Genomic DNA, 19951 nt, shown 5'->3' on the forward strand with positions numbered 1-19951 from the left:
GAGAGACACCAAACGGCCAGCACCGAGCGCTGCCATACTGCCGCGAAGGAGACAGGGATGGAAGAACCGTCTTACCTGGTGGGGTGACCATGTTAGAGGCGTGGTGGACCTGGTGCCCGGAAATGACTGCCATGACCAGAACGGAGGAGCGAATCCTCCGTTTGGAGTACGAGGGCTGTCAAAGCTGCCGAGACATACAGAATCAAAGAAGCAAACGCTTCTATAGCGGAGTCAGCAAAGAGATGAACAAGCAGTATTGTCCATGCTGCAACGCCATCCCGCTGGAGCACACCCAGCAACCAGGAAGGTACCAAAGTTGTCCAGAGAGGAGAGCGGAACACAACACAAAGGAGAAGCCCAATGAGGAGAGCTATGGGAGCCAGAGACACCAGAATTAGGACTATTGGCAGGGGCCAACAATTGCATCACAAACATTAACACAGCCCAAAACCCAGAGGGACTTGGAAAGCCCTTTGGAAATAAGGACCCTTATACAACAGATAGAGAAGAGAAGCTGGAGTGTTCAAGGAGTCTGGTCAAGGCACGGACAGGGGAGGAAAGAAAATTGCCGAATTGGTGGCCAAGGAGAAAGGGAATCCTCTATCCCCTTAAAGGACAACAGACATTTGGTGTATACAGAAATTACAACTTTTTATGAGGAGCCTAAACAAAGACCTAAGGAGTTTGCTTTGGTTAATGGTCAAGAATAATATATTTCTTTGGGGAACTGTGAACACTGCCCTGATAGTGATCCCAACAACATTGGTGGGTAAATATTTGAGAGGCCATGGTGCTGGACTAATTTTCTGTTTTGTTAAAGTGGTATTGGATAGATTTTGGGCAGAGGACGACATTTTCTTACTTTGACAGTAGACAAGCACCCTTAGTGTTAGTTAATTGGAGGGGAAATCCTCTTATCAGTAGGGACAGATGGGCATTTTTATTTTAGTTAAATAAAACAGCCTGGAAATGACATCCTTGAATCCACTGCCTCCTCCTGGTTCGCCACAACATATAACAGATTTTTTAGATACCGTGCCATTTATGAATACAAGGGTATCCAATAGTAGCCAACAGTCCTAAGAACCTCCAAGTACTGAGGTCCACCCACAGAGTTTACGTATTGGCCTATAGGGGCTACAGGACCTGGCTCAGAGTGGACCCATGCTTGCACAACTGACATTTTAGGCCCACCTTGTTATTCCAGAATGAAAGGGGTGGCCCAAAACAAAATGCTGAGAATAGGAACTATAAAAATGTTTTAGCGCTGCAATGACTACAATAAAGGTACATTGGGTTACAAATGCAGTAAAACTGTCTTTGCCTCTGGTGAAGCAAAAAACTAAATTACAGCTGGCAACAGCTTACTCCACAGCACAAGTGTAGAGTTATGTAATGACTATAGGGCAAACAGAGTACTTAAAACACACCTCTGTCCAAGAAGTCATTTTGGATACCAAAAGACAATATAGGGAAAAAAGGATTGCAGTAGGAGGGGGACTGGAGTAGTAGTCCCTCTTACCACTACAAAATAAAGTAAAAGCCTTGAAAAACGTTTAGGGCTCCCATCAAATAGAACCATACATGCAAAGATTGCAGCAGAGATATTCATACCTCACGCTATCGAGGATAGGTGTCTTCAGAACTTGGAAGAGGCGATGCTGCTGAGGAATCTCTGGGCCCTTTTTCTGTTCACCCCTTGGAGAAGGTGGGGGAGAGAATGGTGGGAACAGGTCTCCTGGCTCAAGAATAATGTGCTCATCATCCTGTTATCCAAAAAAAGAATAAGGGTAAGCAAACTAGCATCAGTGAAGTGAGAAAGATTCAGAAAGGAAGTGCAACCAAGAGAAATAAAATCGGTGGCCAACCAAGATGTACAGATGTGAATCAGTTCTGAGAAAAGGAAAAGATGGACAGCTTGGAAACAGCGACAGACAGAAGAGGCCTGGTCAAGACAAAAAAGCAAGCATGGGTCCTTAGACACATGAATTAGGATGATTGGGGATCATTATAAGTCTGCCGGTATACAGTAAAAGTGGCGGTAACAGAATTACGGTCACTTTTACTTAACTGCCAAATTAGGAGACTGCGTTAATACCATTGGCGGTAATACCGTCAACGGAATTAATGCTAACATTCTCACCGCTGATGAAATTACAGCAGGAATCACAAAAACAATATTACTGCCATAATAAAAGTTGGCATATGGCGGGAATACCATTGAAAATGGGCAGTAATAACGCTATGGTGTAATTATCTCCACCTAATGCAAACAGGTGATGGAAATGAAGCTACAGGTGCCCACACCTACCCCAAACACACTTTCCAAAACCATCATGTTTCCACTAGCTCTTGTGAACATGGACGTGCAGCTGCTCCATCTCTGCATTGAGCTACAGAGGCTGCAAGAGCAACACAGGGTACAGGGCGCATAGGTGAGGAGGAGGAGGAGGAGGAGGAGACGCCATGTAAGAGGAGCATCCATACCCAGAGTCAGGCACTCACCCTGAAAGTTGACTGGCAACCAGCTAATCACCCTGTACCAGCTGAACAGGGAGTCTATTGTTGAGCTGCTCACTCTGATCCAGGATGACAGAGCGGGATCAACATCAGTACAGCCTTACCCACACTGATGAAGCTTGTGTCGGTCCGCATTTCTGGCAACACTTTGGGCATGCTGCAATTATAATTATGAAGCAGAGCACATGCTTAATGTAATAGCTGGTCTGGACAGCACCCATGTTGCATTGGTGGGCCCACAGACATCTGAAGAGGTATACTTTAACCGGGAGCAGTATCACTCCCTCAAAGTCCAGCTCATCTGCGATCCTGACCTCCTCATAACACACTCCGTGCCCGCTTCCCTGGTTAAACCCACAATGCAATGGTCCTGCGGAACAGCACACTGTCTGGATACATGGAGAGGCACAGAGGGCAAAGGACGTGGATAATGGGTGAGTGCAAGTGCCATCACACAGACTATTCTCACAGCACAAGTGAAATGTGATTTGATGGGTGTAAGGAAGGCATGGTATCAAACAGTAAGACCGACACAAGTGATCACAGTTCAAGGGTGTTTATTGAACTTCAATTGGGTTTGAAAAACACCTGTCTAATGCGAAATCTAAACATGTGAAATAACGCTTTCCTAGTCGAGTCTGTCAAAATAAAAGGGCCTATAGTAATAAACCTATTGCCAAACCTTACATCTAATTACAAATAGTGTGGGAAACCATGGTATGCAAAAGAAAAAAGAAGTGTTCAAAAAAGGATATGTCGGGATATTCAAGCCGGTGGCTTCCCTTCCCCACATTTCCAGCATGGGACATGTCGGCACACTCGAGCTTAGCACAGTCTCCGGCTTCTCTAGCATGAGGATGCAGTTCAAATCTCAGTATCATGGCCTTCTGTGCCAAAGTCTCTTCATTCAAAGTCTCTTACGTCAGAGGGAATGATGCGCCAAACAAACATTCAAAGGTTCCTTTTTCTTCAGGATTCTCAGGTACAACTTCTCGGGTGATTCACTGTTCACCTCGGGTCCCCCTCTGCTGGGCTTAGACCCACTTTGACACAAAGCTTTCAACTGATCGCCCTCCGCTGGGCTCGGACCAACTTTCTCTACTTTTCCAAGCTTTCGTTATTTCAGAAATCGAAGTCTTTCGAGTGTGCGCTGGATTTTGCCCAACCCGTCGCAGGACCACTTAGATTCACCATTACTCGCTCTATTCTGGATATGTTCCCTTTCTCACTTTAACTTTTCCAATCCCCAGCTGGATACCTTACAGAGACCTTTGACTGAGCACCCACGCTGTGCCGGCCCTCTCTGTCAAGGGTAATGTATCTTTCTTTAAAAGTTCAATCACCCATCAGTTCAACTTTACTTGCGCCCTACATCAGATGCGTTTAACAATGTGCGTTCCAGCGCTCGCCGTACAATGTTGCTGCTTGCAACCTTGGCTTCAACACAGACCGGTCTTGTATCAGTTACCGCAACTCACTGACATTGCTTTGTTCTTGGAGCCAATGACAGTGCCACAGCAGCTGGCGCTTCTTTCTGCATTGATTATGGACGCAGGAGGGCCCTGGGTACCTCTGACACACAATGCAACATTCTTCAGCCTGGTTTCCTAGTCTTGTGCTTTCTATTCTAGAGGTTTCAAGAAATGGACGGTTCCTTGTCAAAAAGGTCAAGGGAACTTCCCTCCTTGCGATCCCATTCTGTATTTGCAGTCTGTCTTCTCTCGTTCAACTGCCATCTTGGAACTGCTGTTGCCTTGTGTGCTTTGCCTCGCTCAGTGTGTGCTCTTGTGCTCTGCCTTCTATCTATGGGGAAAGTGTAATGGAAGTCAGGTGTGCGTGTGATGGTCAGTAATTGCCTGACCTCGCCTGACCATTGTATTGGGACATGTCAGGTATATGGCTTGCGTCTTAAGTTTGTTTTCCCTCATCGCGGGCTATCCGTTTGAAAGGGTTTGTGTTGTAAAAGGGGGTGGGGTAGAGTCCCTAAATATCCTACTTGGTAGGATGGGGTAAGAGCATTACAGGGAAGGGGATACCGTGTCTCTCCATTCGTTGTCCCAATCCCCGAAGACCCCTCACTCAGGTGATACTCCCGCACTGGTCTACCCCCAGAAACTGGATCGTAAAGCAATGGGGGCGTGTCCTGGCCACCTGGATGACAGATCCCTAGGGACTATGGGGTGAGACACCTTAGAGTTTCTCACAGGAGGGGTGGGGGGGAGGATTACCACAATTGAAGAATGTATCTCCTGCCACGTCCCTGTACATGCAGGATCTGCCCTCTCACTCCACACATGACAGTCTACAACCCACAGGACTGGGACATGAGTGACATTGCTGCAGTAAATCGCCAACACATATTGGACCAACAGGCTAGCAACACACACACAGGACTACAGGAACCACAATACAAGATTACACATCCCTATCCATGGAACGACACTGCAACAAAGGATTGCAACACTGGTAGAAGTAATTCCATCTACTCGGGTAACCATGTATGTGAAGCCATTATTCAATAGATGCAGACAACCTGCTGTGTAGTATCCTGCGGATCCCCCACTAAAACCCTGCATAAAGTCTCCTCCCAGGTGGCCAGGAGAGGGCAGACGTTTCCCGATCTCAATCCTGGGGGTGGTGTATTGAGGGAGGATCCCCTGTGTGGAGACAAGGCCCAGGGTAGTGGGGTGATTTGGCAGGAGGGGGGGCAAAGTATTTTACCATGGAAACGAATGTTCTTACCACCGAGTTACAGGAGGAATTGGCTTATTGTCATTTTGATATCTCGACCTCCTGTTAAGAATGGAACGGTGAACTCTGAGAGTGTGATCCAACAAAGCATTGTCTCCAAAGAACAGGTCTTTCATAACATTACAATCATATATCCTCCCCAATACAAAAGGCATGCTAAAAAGGATGACGGAAATATAGCCTTCTCTGTACCATCCGTCTCTAAAAGGGTTAAACCCTACCATCCCTCTCGTAACATCAATGGAGGTAAAAACAATGCTAATAACATCAAAAGAGTTAAAAACAATGTTAAAAATAATAAGGAAGGAGAAAACCCACATTTCCTAAAAAGGATACCATGCCCCAGAATCCCTCATGGACTGATGAAGAAGAGGCCTGAAGAGGCATCTAGAGCTAAAGGACAGACAGGCAGGCCTAGCAGCCTGTGGCAGGGTCAGGCAATTAACCTTAAAGGCTTGCACCTGAAGCCTGTTAACCCACCTTAGGGGCATAAATGGCTGCTGCTGGAAAGCAGTAGACAGAAGCTAGAGCAGGAGCTCTAAGGTCAGCAGCAGTAGCAGAAGAAGCAGAGCACAAGGCTGGCAGTTCACTAGGCAGTGTGACCACAGAAGGGACGTCAGAGCGAAAGAAGAGCAGATTTCACCTGCAGGCTCTGAGTTGGTCCTGTGCTCACCAGCCCTACGCTGCTGCGGCTGCTTTGGAAGAGACTGGGAGAAATTAGCAGTCTTTCCAGGTGCGCCTAATTGCTGTGAATGCAGAGCTGAAGTTGTGTATCCACCCGAGGCATGTGTGCAGAAGCAAGTCAGGAGAAGCTGGAGAAAAGAAGACTCCTTTATTGAGGCTGGATCTGAGACACCCGTGCAGCAGAGGAGTGTGGGTCCCAAATGTGCCTGAAGTAGCAGTAGCAGAAGCAAGAAAGTCTGGAAGTAGAAGCCGCCTGCAAATGCTTTGTCTTTGGAGCCGGTGAGTGAAGCTCTATACTCCCAAAGCACAAGAAGAACAAGTTACTTATCTTACCTGGTAACATTCTTTCGAAGGGATGTTCCTCCGACGTATTCCACATTTATGACAGTAATGACCACAGCTGTGCTGCTTCGGAAATTGTTTCCGGCGTAGGTGTCTTGCGTCGATGACGTTGATATGCTGTCCCTCGAGGGCCTCCATCGAGGGTCGACGTCACCGGATGTTATATCTAGGACGCACGAAGCCCGTAGCCTCAGTTGTAGTTTTTTCTCCAGAACGTGTGGCACCAATCTCCTGCCAGTATGACTGCAGAAAGCCTTGCGGAAACGTAAGCTGCAATCGCACAAGACATTCTGTAGAGGGGCAGGCTGGGAGGTTTCGATGTGGAATACGTCGGAGGAACATCCCATCGAAAGAACGTTACCAGGTAAGATAAGTAACTTGTTCTTCGAGGGGATTGTGTCCTCCAACGTATTCCACATCTATGACAGACTCCCAAAGTAGTACCAACGTATGGAGGTGGGAAAAGAATTTACAAATTTAGAATTTTAGAATGCCCAATCAAATTGCTGAATATAGGACTGCCTTACCAAAGGCCAAATCCTGCCCATGGATGGAGTTCAAGGAATAGTGTCTCACAAAAGTATGGACAGAGGCCCATGTGGCTGCTTCGCAAATATTGCGAATCGGAACACCCCTCTGTAGGGCAGTGGAGGCAGCCACACCCCTAGTAGAGTGAGCCCGTAAGCCTACTGGAGGGTCCTTTCCCACCAAACGGTAACACTCAGATCATCAAAATTATCCATCTGGACATGATCTGCTTGGAAACAGCCTGACCTAAATGCCTTCCAGCATAACCAACAAAGAGCTGATCGTCCACTATGACCCGGGATATCCGTGAGATATAGAAATCAAAGCTCTCCTAGGATCCAACCTATGGAGACTCTCCTCTTCCTTGTCAGGATGTGGAGGAGGATAAAACGCCGGAAGAATTACCTTCTGGCTCAAATGGAATTCTGACACAACCTTCGGAAGAAAAGAAGGCCGCATCCTAAGGACAACCCTGTCCTTATGGAACACAGTGAAGGGTGGTTTGGCGGAAAGTGCCTGCAACTCACTCACTCTGCGTGCGGAAGTAACTGCAACTAAAAGAACAAGTTACTTCTTACCTTGTAACGTTCTTTCGATGGGATGTTCCTCCGACGTATTCCTCATCTTTGAGGTTACCCATCCCAGCCTGCTGGCCTCGTAAATGTTTTCAGTAGAGGGTGCTGCGCATCGACGTTCTTCGAGTTGATGTCCCTCAACAGCCACCGTCTCAGCACCGACGTCACCGTGCGTATGAATAGACTCGCGCAGCGTCCGTTGCTCAGTTCCGTTTTGAAGCTTGAAATTAGCTGTGCATAAATTGGTTATTGACCTTGAAGGAACATAAGCTGCAACCACAAGGGAAGTTTTACTGCGGGGATGGATGGGAGGGGCGATAAGGAATACATCGGAGGAACATCCCATTGAAAGAATGTTACAAGGTAAGAAGTAACTTGTTCTTCGAAGGGATTGTGTCCTCTGACGTATTCCTTATCTTTCATAGACTCCCATAGCAGTGGTGTGAAAGAGGTGGTGGGAGTAAAATGTAATATTCCCTTTAAGAATGTACAGAATCTAACACAGCTTTGCCAAATCTTGTCTCCTGGCTAGAGGAGGAACCCAGGCTGTAAAATTTTGTAAAAGTATGTGCGGACGACCATGTAGCAGCCGCACATATGTCCCGAATCGGAACCCCTGTCTGGAGAGCGTAAGAGGCTGCGATACCCCTGGTTGAATGAGCCCTAAGATGTTGAGGGGGCTCTTTCTCTGCCAATTTGTAGCATTCTAGAATGGTTAAAATAATCCATCTTGAAATGGTCCGTTTCGTGATTGGCATTCCTAATTTGAGTCCTGCATATCCTACAAACAGTTGGTCTGCTTGCTTTATCCTAGCAAGTCTGCTGATATAAAAACTCAAGGCATGACTTGGATCCAGCCTATGTAACCTCTCTTCCTCTTTCCCTGGGTGGAGAGGAGGATAGAATGAAGGTAAAGTTATTCTCTGCGTAACGTGGAATTCAGAGACCACCTTTGGGAGAAAATTAGGCTTCACTTGTAAAACAACCTTGTCTTTATGAAAGGTTGTATGAGGAGGTTTACAAGATAGAGCTTGTAATTCGTTAACTCTTCTGGCAGATTTTAAAGCCACTAAGAATACTGTTTAAGAGTGAGAAACCTTAATGAACAAGAATGGAGTGGTTCAAAGGGAGTACCCATCAGAAAATGTAAGACTAGATTTAGGTCCCACAATGGAACTTGAAAAGGCTTCGGGGGAAAAACATTAGTTAACCCTTTCAGGAATTGGATTACCAGGGGTAATTTGAAATATGAAGGCTCCTCCGCAGTGCGCTTAAAGATTGACAGCGCTGCGAGGTAACCCTTGATCATCGCAACTTGAAGACCTGAATTTGCTAAGTAGAGTAAGAAAGATAACACCATTGGTGTACTGCATGAGAAGGGTTCGATATTCTTTTCTCAACACCAGCTGCATAATTTGTTCCAACGGCAGCTGTATAAAGTCTTTGTTGCTGGCCTTCTAGCTGAAAGCTACAGCTCCATGACGTCATCCGGGAGATCCCAATCCTTGTATCTCAACCTTTCAGAAACCAAGCGTGAAGGTTGAGGGTTCTGATGTCTGGATGAAGAACCTGACCTCCCTTCTGCGAGAGAAGATCCTCCCTTTGCTGAAGACGAATTGGAGGGCAAATGGACATGTCCAGAAGGTACCACGTTCTCCTGGCCCAATCCGGGGCAATTAGGATCATAGTTTTCCGGAATCTTCTCAACCTCCTGATCATTTGAGGAATGACAGGGACTGGAGGAAACGCGTACAGAAGTGGAAACTCCCAGTCTACTACGAACGCGTCCCCTAGAGCTCCTCTCGGGGGAAATTCCCTTGAACAGAACTGATCGCAGTTTCTGTTGATGCTGGTGGCGAACAGATCCACTTGAGGGGTTCCCCAATGGGCGAGGATCTCTTGAAGGACTTCCTGAGCTAGCTCCCACTCGTGGGAGACTGCTCTGCCTGCTCAGAGCGTCCGCCGTCAAGTTCTTCTCTCTGGCTAGGTGAACTGCCGATAGAGAGATACCTTCATGAATTGCCCAAAACCAGAGCTGCATTGCCTCTCCGCACAGTGGCAGTGACCCTACGCCTCCTCTTTTGTTGAGGTAGTGCATGGACACTGTGTTGTCCGTCATTATCAGGACATTTTTCCCCTGTACTGATGGCAGAAAAGCTTTCAGCGCAAGTCTGATTGCTCTCAGCTCCAACAGGTTGATATGTAGTCTGGACTCCGCTGGAGACCAACGACCGCTGATGGTGAAGTCGATGGCATGGGCTCCCCACCCCGTGAGTGAGGCATCCATGACTACTGTTATCACTGGCCATGGTTGCCAAAACTGTTCTCCTTTCAAAATGTTCTCCCAAAAGGCCCACCACTGAAGGTCTCGAGCCACTCTTTTCTGGACTTGAAGGAGATCGGACATTCTTCCTGAGAATTGCGATCATTGGGTTCTTAGTGCCCACTGGAGGGATCTCATTCTCAGGTGAGACTCTGGCACTAGGAAGATACAGGATGCCATGAGGCCTAGCAACCCCAAAAAAGTGGAAGGCTGGAAGATGTTGGGCATTTTGAAACTTGTTGACCATCTGCAGAATATCTTGAGCCCTCACCTCTGGTGGCGAGGCTTTTCCCAGGGAAGTGTCCAGAACCGCTCCAATGAACTGGAGTCTCTGTGATGGTATAATCTGTGACTTCTTTAAGTTGAGGGAGAAGCCCAACTTGTGAAGTAAGTGGCAGACATAATCTAGCTGAATCTGAGCTTGTTCCGAAGATACTGCTCTGATCAACCAATCGTCCAGGTAGGGGTTGTTAGGCAGAAACCTGTGCAGTTCCCTTGGGGAACACTGCAAAAGATTTAAGACTACAGGTAGAGCAGTAAACCCCTTTGGTAGCAGTCTGTACCACCCAGATTTACCTGGTAGCTGTGGCTGAGCAGTCAGACTTCCCTCAAGAAGAGTTAGGCAGTATGCAAAGTATACACAATATGTACCAAAACACAATAGCACAAGCAAACACTGACCAGAGCTTGGTTTCAAAAGTATATAGTTATTTATTTAAAATACACATAAGTTAAAAACACTCTAGCAAAAATATAGTAAAAGCACTTCAACACAGTTATAATGAAAGTAGATTCAATCCTTTCTCCTATCTAGACAACTCTAGGTAAACACCACTTAATTAAAACAGAGGTGAGTGCTTAACGTTAGATGACACTCTAGTAGTTTCCAAGAAAGGGAGAGAAAAAGCAGAAATAGGTTAGACACACCACTCTAAGGTCCAGAACACTTGCAATAGGCTTAAAGAAGAATAAAGTCACAGGTGAGCAAAAGTCACTAGGCAGGGCCCACTCTTAGAGTAGCCGGAGCGAAAATGTGCCCAAGATCACACTGTTAGTTAGAGATTCAAAGTCTTGCAAAGAGTCAAAAAGAGTTTAGAGTGGCTCAGAAAGTTTAGCCAAAGTGTCCCAGGCACTCCCAGGTTCGAAAGCCGGGGACTAAATCTACCCCGTACAGTCGGTAGCAAGGGAAGCCAGGCGGAACACAGTACCTTAAGCGGAAAGGATCCTCCAGCGGTGGCAGTTGTTCCAGGCAGTGGCAGCAGGGCTCGACGTCGGTCAGGGGAGAAGAAGTTCTCGCTGAAGAGCAGAAGAAGAGGGTCGTTGCACTGCCCGGGAAGAAACCAGCCGCGGAGTCCTCCGGTTAAAGGGTTGGTACCGACTTTCGCGGTATGGGGGTAAAGTGTGGTATTCCGGTTGCCGGGGTGCTTGGCACAGGCAAGGCGACCACGAGATACCTCAAAGAACGGAAAGAAGGCGAAAACTGGTTGTCCCCACCAGTCAAGGGAAGGAGCCACTCCGTTAAGAGTTCTCCTCGGTCGTCGGGAAAAAGTGGTGAGACGGTTCAGCAGGGCTCCACCGGGTGGTGTCGTCGAAGCAGGTCGGCTCAGCTCTTCCCTCGTCGGATTCTTGGTCCTGTGGCGACTTCTGAAGTCCCAGTCCCCAAAGCCCTGCTTTTATGCAGCAAACCCCCATTCACCCAGCCTAGCTGTCACTCAAACATGCTAAGTGGTGAGCCGGGCGGCTCACCACTTGGGCCAATCAGGACGGAGTGCGACTTGAGTTACCAAGGTAACTCAGTCCAGGGTGCCTAAATCCCCCTCCACCCCTCCTAAGTACCCCAGACAGAGTGGCACCACTTTGGAGGGCTTCTGTGGAGAAGCCCGCCAAAAGTGGAACAAAGGGCTCCACTTTGGGTCAGAGTTACAGAGGCGAACACCAACGCCATTTTAGAATCAAGTTTTGGCAAAAAGTCCCAACCGGAGTTATAAAAATAAATATATAAACCGGCGGTATGTTTAAGGCTACCGTAAATAAATAATTAAATGTGTTAGCCTAAAACAATGGGAAATCCCATAGGGAAATATTCGCGGTCGAATATAAAAAGTAGTTTCCACTGCCACCAGCCAAAACTCGATCAGGGGGGACGGAGACGTGCCCCCTCGACTAACAGACCCTGGGGCAATCGAATTGCCCCAGCCAGTACGTCCACAATATGATGGTTTGTACTGGTTCTGTTCAGGATTCAAGACTAGCAAAGTCTTTGGTGACTTTACATGCCCTGGGAGACAGTAGTCAGTCCCAGGGTATGGAGTCTATGTTGGGGAGTCCCTAGGACACCCCTGGGTCACGGCACAGAGGGTGCTGTGTGACCCACATCACAAAAATACATGAGGCCCTATGGAGTAAAAGACCCCATAGCCCATTCAACACAAGGTTTAACCAAGAAAACACACTTCAACATGTCCAAGAGTGAGGGTAAAAGAGTCTCACTCTTGGCAGGAGAAAAAAATTAAACCCCAGAAATCCAGCAAAGCTGCTGGGGGACTCACTAGGTAGGGAAATTCAGCCTAAACAGAGAATTCTCCCTAACAGGGGTCGACATGGATCCCTTCCCTCCTTAGACTTGCCGCTACTACCGACATTAGCTTAGTGAAGATCCTCGGGGCGGAGGTCAGCCCAAATGGCAGAACTCGAAATTGATAGTGAGAGTTGGCCAATTGCGAACCTCGGGTATTTCCTGTGTTTGAGATGGATTGGCACATGGAAATAAGCATCCTCAAGGTCTAAAGATACCAACCAGTCCTGAAGCTGGAGGGCCTGGAGGATCTGAGAAAGAGTTACCATCTTGAACTTGTCTTTCCTGAGGAATTTGCTCAATTCTCGCAAGTCCAAGGTAGGTCTCAGTCCTCCGTCCTTCTTTGGTACTAGGAAGTAGGGGGAATACCAACCCTTGTTCCTCTCCGCTACGGGTACCGGCTCTATGGCACCCTTCTCTAGCAGATCTATAATCTCCTGCATAAGGAGCGGGTCTGGAAACTTCAAAGAGTTGTTCCCCGGTGGATGACTCTGAGGGGTGTGTAGGAAGGGCAGGCAGTAACCTTGGGCAACTGTCTCCAATGCCCAAGCATCTGACATAATAGCCTGCCATTCTGCCAGATGTTGAGTTAACCTGCCCCCTACTGGTGTCTTGTGAGGGGAGACCTCAGAGGGGTTTTGAAGCGGCTGACGCAGATGCCAAGGGTAAAGTGGCACCTGCTGCTGCGAATTTTGTACCTTTTCCCCGTCCACCACAGGTGAATCGTTTCTGGCCCCTTTGAGCTGGCTGTCCTCTGCCTTTTCCGAATGCGGAGTAAAAGCGAAAGGACATACCCCTCCAGGAGGTTCTCGAGGCGCGATTCGGAGTCTGTCGGATTGCAGCCCCAAGAAATTTTGCTGCTGCCTTGGATGTTTGTAATCTCTCCAGGCTGTCATCAGCCTTCTTACCAAACAAAGAAGTGCCGTCAAAGGGCATGTTCAAAAGTCTACCTTGTACATCTGGAGCAAAACCAGACTTCTGCAACCATACAAATCTGCGGATTGTGGTACTTGCTGCCATGGCCCTGCCGATACTGTCAGCAGAATCAATGCCGGTTTGAAGGGACTTGCACATTGCATCTTTTCCATCCTTGATGATGTTTAAAAATGCTTCCCTTTCCTCTCCTTCTGGGAGACAGTCAGCCGATGATGAAGCACACTCCCAAAGTGTATGGCTGAATCTTGCAAGCGTGCAAGTGGCGTTAATAGATTTAAGCGCCATGCTACACGCTGAAAATACTATTTTTGACATAGTATCAAATCTTTTATCATCCCTGTCCTGTGGAATAGTAGGGTATGCAGATCTACTGTTTGATGAAATTGCTGCTTGTACAACCAAACTCTGGAGTTGGATGTTTTCTCAAATATTCAGGATCTGTAGCAGATACCCTGTATTTAGCAGACAGTCTCATGTTAACTGCAGGGAGAACTTCAGGAGTTTCCCCAATTTGCAGACATTTTTCTTTGCAGAGCAGAATGAAAGGGGACAACAGGATCCTCCTGTGGACCTTTATCTAAAATATCAGTAAGGTCATCCTGCTGAAAAGAGGGTGTAGGTGTAGACCACCCATGAATTCGATTATTCTGGCCATCAGAACCATATAAGGGGTCTCAGCATGTTCCCCAGGGTCTGGTTTAGCAAACTCTACTTCTGGAGAAGTATATAAACCACTTGCCTCATGTAAGGAGTCTTGAAGGTCTTTTAATTTGTTCTCTTCAGAGATAAATTCCTCTGGTATGGGTGTAGTGGTCCTTTGTAAACCAAAAGGTCTCTCATGGTCGGAATCCTCACCTTCCTCATATATTGAGGACAATACTCTAAAATAGTCAGACCTAGGATGTGGTTTAAAAGCAGAAGGAGCCAAATGTGTTGTCACTGGTTGGGAAAACGTCAAGGTTGTCGACGTGGAAGTCACAGGCTTCGACAAACTCGAAAAGGGCATAGAAAAAGTTTGAAGAGACCTCGATGTACTCGAGAGGATCGGAATCCTACTCGGTGTCGTCGAAATAGTCGATGGCATTCTCGACATCATGGTCGAGGTCCATGACACCTCTGTCTGAGATGTAGTGACAGTTGTAGGTCTTTCCTTTATCGGCGTCGACAGTGGCGTCGAATACGGCGTCAACGCAACCGATTTATGCATCGAAGGGTCCTTCGACAACAGCGTCGATGACGCAGATTTATGAGTCGAAGAAACCTTCAACGATGGCATTGATGACGCAGTCTTACTGCCTTTACTCGAGGGTTCGTGATGCTCTCGGGTAGTTTCTCTCGCCGGGTGCAACGACTCGCAGCGTTTAGATTTTTCGGGTCTTTCACCCGGGGTATCACCTTTAGACGTCTCTGAGGGTTCGAGGCCGCTTTCTCGAAGATGCTAATCATTTTCTTATGGAATTCCTCGAACTTAGCTGGAGAGCTGTGTTTCGTGGGGCAGGTGACCCTTTCCGGAGAGACAGAAGAAGACAAAGAAGGAGATCTACAACGCCTCTTCTTAGAGTGTCTCGATCTCGAAGACTGATGGGAACCACTTCGAGATCTTGAACGGGAATGTTTCTTATGACGACGAGGAGACGAATGTCTCGATCTGCCGAAGAAACTTTTGAGGGACTAAGAGATTTAAGAGTTTTACCTCTTTCTAGCTTCCCCTTACGCTCCTTCAAGGCTTTCGCCGTCATGGACATACAGTCCTCACATTCTGACAAGAGATGCTCCGATCCCAGGCACCACAAACAGATCCTGTGAGGATCCGTCAATGACATTTTCTTCCCACAGTCACAACACTTTTTGAAGCCGGACCGAGGGGTCGATGGTTCGAATGATGAAGCCATCGAATTCAGATGATATCTTCGAAGAATAAGTCTGAATCTTCTTGAAGAACGTACTGAGCAACACGTTTCCGAAGCCCACGAAGCGTGGAAAAACGGTACTGAGCAACGGACACTGTGCGAGTCTATTTATACGCAAGGTGAAGTCGGCGCCGAGACGGAGGCTGTCGAGGGACATCAACTCGAAGGACGTCGACGTGCAGCGCCCTCTACTGGGATGGGTAACATCAAAGATAAGGAATATGTCGGAGGACACAATCCCTTCGAAATACAGTTTTGAAGGACAACAGTCACAACAGACAAGAATGCAAGGGCTCAAACGGAGATCCCATTATGAACTTTAAAACCAAATTCAAATCCCATCCTGCCACCTGGAAAGGCAACGGTGGAAACACATTAGTCAGCCCTTTTAGAAACTGAGAGATCAAAGGGATCTTAAAATAAAAACATTCCGCAGACGAGCGTTTAAATATGGACAGCGCCGCCAGGTAACCTTTAACGGTACCTACTTGCAGGCCCTTGTGGGTTAAAGAAAGCAAAAAAGACAAAACCAAAGGAATGGAACATTGGAAAGGATCCACATTCTGTACCCTGCACCAGTCGCAGAACTTTCTCCAACGGCAACGGTACAGAGTTTTCGTTGCAGGCCTTCTGGCCAAAAGCAACTCCTCCATCACGTCTTCGGTGAGGTCCCAATCCTTACACCTCAACCTTTCAGATACCAAGCGTGAAGGCTGAGGGACTTGACCTCTGGATGGAGAACCCGACCCCCCCCTCCCGTGAGACCAGATCGTCTCGGTAGGGAAGACGGCGTGGAGGGCAGATGGACATGTCGAGAAGGTCCGGGTACCACGCTCTCCTGACCCATGCCGGAGCAATAAGGATCATCCGGGAACCGAACCTCCGTAACCTCCGCAACACGTGCAGAATGACGGGGACTAGAGGAAACGTGTACATGTAACGCTCACCTGGCTCCCACGGAGGCCAGGCGTGGCTGGGACTGCTGTGACCTCTTCTGCAGAGATGCGTAAGACCCGGAAGATGGACTGGACTGGATTCACCAACCTGGGTTTTCTGGCTCGGAGGAATATCCCACTGTGTGTGAAAAGGAAGGGTTAATAGTCTGCGGGTGATGTTCCGACCTCCCACTTCCCTTCTCTCCCTCCGTGAAACCCTTTTGGGATTCCCTGCGAAGACTCACCTTAGGGACCAAAATGACGAGCTCTCCATCCTGCTTCTGATGCAGGGGCGCGTTGTGATTCCAGTTACTTCACTGGATTGTTGAGTTTAAACTAGTTTGTCCATTCCCGTCGTACCGCAAATGTTTATGGCAAGTTTGGGTTTATATTCACTCATCTGTTCTTTTCTTTCGCAGGTGCTGGAGAAGATTCCGGGCTGCAGGCGATTTGGATGAAGCCAAATTCTGGTAAGAATTCCGATGAGAGATTCCTTTGCAGTTTTAAGTATCTCCTTTAATGTCCAATGTCTTTTTCCCCATAGGGGCCGGGGTACGGCAATGCAGGAGGTAAGGCGCCGAGCCGAAAAGAGCTGCTGTGTCTCTCTTGCAAATGGGTAAGTCTTGAGTGAGCGTATTGCTAATGTTCTCACATGCTCTCACTAATACAATGTCTGTTTCTTTTCCCCTTAGGGGCCGGGGTGCTGAGATGCCGAAGGTATGGCACAAACCCGAAGGCGGAGAGGGAATTGAACCACAGGTAAGTTCTACTTAGATCCGTGTTTCCCTTCTCACCTCTCTTTCTCCTTCCTTCCAATAGGTGCTGGATGGCGGTGGAAGCTCTGGATGGACGTCGCAGGACTCGAAAACGCCACGCGCAGGTGAGTGAAATGCAGCGTGCTGCGCGCGACGCAATGCGCGTTTAAAATGTTTGCCTTCTTTGCAGGATCATCGGCGTGCAGAATCCGGAGTGCAGATGTATCAGGTAAGGTTCTTGTTTTCACCTGTTCTCTTCCCTTTTCTTCTTTAGGTGTTTCCAGGATGCTGGCAGACGTGATGGAGGACCAAGGCAGGAGCAGGCACGGTGAGCGTCCAGCTGCTAAGTGCAGAACAACGCAAGCGAGGTCTGCTGCTTGGGTGTGGCTCAAATAGCCTTTCAAGTAGTTCCAGATATGTATTCTTCCCCCAGAAATATGTATTCCTCCACCGGTCACACCCTAGAGATCAAGTAGTCCCTAGAAAAATAGTTCCTTCCAGTCTTGGAAGTTGCAGCATGGTCTGCACAGGTAAGTTTACACCAAGCACTACTCCCAACCTACTTCTTTATGAGCCTGGCGCCGATGGCGCCAGGACAGATGTCCCCTATGAGCCTGACGCCAACGGCGCCAGGACTGAGTCCAAAGGGCCCCCCATCTGGGGCTGCTGGGACTTCCCTTGAATGCATGGTGTCTGTCTCTGAGGGTGCCGGGCCTGGCTTGGCTCCTTGGAGGCAGGCATCATGACAGTACAGCAGTGGGAAGAACCACTCCACTACGAACGCGTCCCCTAAGGCTCCTCTTGGAGAAAATTCCTGTGAGCAGAATCTTTCGCACTTCTGGTTGACACTGGTGGCAAAGAGATCCACTTGCAGGGTTTCCCAAAGGGCGAAGATCTCCAACAGATCTTCCTGAGCCAGCTCCCACTCGTGAGAGACCGTGCTCTGCGTACTCAAGAGCATCCGCCGCTGCGTTTTCGTCTCCGGCCAGATGAACTACCGAGATCGAAATGTCCTGCTGAATAGCCCAGAACCAGAGCTGCATCGCCTCTCTGCACAGAGGGAGAGACCCTGCACCCCCCCCCCGTTTTGTTGAGGTAGTGCATGGCCACTGTATTGTCCGTCAGAATCAGGATAGTCTTCCTCCGCACAGATGGCAGAAAAGCCTTCAGGGCTATCCTGACGGCCCTCAGATTAATATGGAGTCTGGACTCCGACGGAGAACAACGACCGTTGACTGTCAACTCGTTGGTATGAGCTCCCCATCCAGTGAGGGATGCGTCCGTCACAATCGTCACCTCCGGCCAAGGTAGCCAAAATGGAGCCCCCTTCATCAGATTTCCCTCGACGACCCACCACAGAAGATCCTGGACGACCAAGGGCGGCACCTGAACGGGATCCGGCATCCTGCCGGAGAACTGTGACCACTGCATCTTGAGAGCCCACTGCAAAGATCTCATCTGCAGCCTGGCCTCTGGCACCAGGAATGCCATGAGGCCGAGCAACCTCAAGAACTCGAATGCCGGCAGACTCTGGGCACGTTGAAACTTGTCCACCATCTGCAGAATGTGATGGGCCCTCACCTGGGGAGGCGAACACAGCCCCAGGGATGTGTCGAGCACTGCCCGGATGTACTGGAGCCGCTAGTTAGGTGTCAATTGGGACTTCTTTAAATTGAGGGAGAAGCCCAGCTTGCAAAGGGACTGGCAGGTGACAGACAGATGATCCAGGGCTTGCTCGGGAGAATGCGCCCTGATCAACCAATCGTCCAGGTAGGGGTAGACGTGAAACCCCCCTTTCCTGAGATACGCTGCCACCACCACCACCATCAGCTTGGTGAAGACCCTTGGGGCGGAGGTCAATCCGAACGGCAGGACCCGAAACTGAAAATGCGAGTCGCCAACCGCAAACCTCAGGTACTTCCTGTGCTTTGGATGAATCGGCACATGAAAGTAAGCATCCTTGAGGTCTAGAGACACCAACCAATCTTCCAGTTGCAGGGCCTGGAGGACTTGAGAAAGACTTACCATCTTAAACTTGTCCTTCCTGAGGAGCTTGTTCAGCCCATGCAAGTCCATGATGGGTCTCAATCCCGTCTTTTTTCGGGATCAAAAAATAAGGGGAATACCATCCCTTGTTCCTCTCCGCTACAGGCACCAGTTCTATGGTGCCTTTCTCCAACAGGGATAGGATTTCCTGCGCAAGAAGCGGATCCGGATGCATCAAAGAGAGCTTCGGTGGATTGTCGCGAGTCCTCTGCCGAAAGGGGAGACAGTAGCCATGGATTATGATCTCCAGAACCCACACATCTGAAGTAATGGCACGCCATTCTCCAAGATGCTGCGCCAGTCTGGCCCCAACCGGCAAACCATGGGACATGGCCTCATGACTGAGCGGACGCAGCTGCGACAGTGCCTGAGGGCAAAGAGGCAACTGTCTGAGCGGCTTTGGCACCTAGAGTACCTTGCTTTCTACCTCTGGTACTCCTACGGTGGCCCCTCAAAGACTTTGCTGCAGCTTTGGAGGTCTGCAACCTCTCAAGGCTCTCGTCAGCCTTGCTGCCAAAAAGATGGACACCATCAAAGGGCATGTTGAGAAGCCGGGATTGCACATCAGGAGCAAACCCAGACTTCCGCAAACACACAAACCTGCGTATCATGGTGCTCGCAGCCTCAGACCGGCTGACACAGTCTACCATGTCCAGACCCGACTGAACAGATTCACACATGGCATCCTTTCCGTCTTGTACGAGGGCTAGAAAACTATCCCGTTCTTCCCCTTCGGGAATATGCTCAGCCACCAAAGATGCACAATTCCACAGAGTGTGAGTGAATCTTGCCAAGGCACTAATGGAGTTGGCTGCCTTTAAAGCCATACCCCCAGAAAAAAATACCTTTTTCGCCCAACCATCAAAGCGCATGTCGTCCCTATCAGGAGGGATGGTAGGGCACGCCGCAAACTCTCCGGAGTGGGGTGCGTTGACAAGTAGCAGGGGTCACCACTTGCTGGAAGGTATTTTTTCAGAAGCAATTTATTCACTGCCAGGTGACTCTCCGGAGCAGTCCAAGCCACCGCCACCCTTCTTTGCAAAGCCCTATGAAATGGCAACACCGGGTCAG

The 19951-nt window shown here is 48.7% G+C and overlaps 1 protein-coding gene across 5 annotated transcripts in view; it reads right to left on the minus strand.

The window, feature by feature from the left end:
* The window catches only part of TMEM94 (transmembrane protein 94), a 2019771-nt gene that overhangs the window by 1590358 nt on the left and 409462 nt on the right, over positions 1-19951 (minus strand). For all 5 annotated transcript variants that reach the window (XM_069654803.1, XM_069654805.1, XM_069654804.1 and 2 more), the window contains exon 7: positions 1615-1766. In XM_069654803.1, coding sequence (XP_069510904.1) covers positions 1615-1766 — 152 coding nt within the window. The remainder of the gene's footprint in view (positions 1-1614; positions 1767-19951) is intronic.

This window comes from Ambystoma mexicanum, chromosome 3q (genome assembly GCF_040938575.1).
Source record: "Ambystoma mexicanum isolate Mex_15411 chromosome 3q, UKY_AmexF1_1, whole genome shotgun sequence".
Taxonomy (NCBI): domain Eukaryota; kingdom Metazoa; phylum Chordata; class Amphibia; order Caudata; family Ambystomatidae; genus Ambystoma; species Ambystoma mexicanum.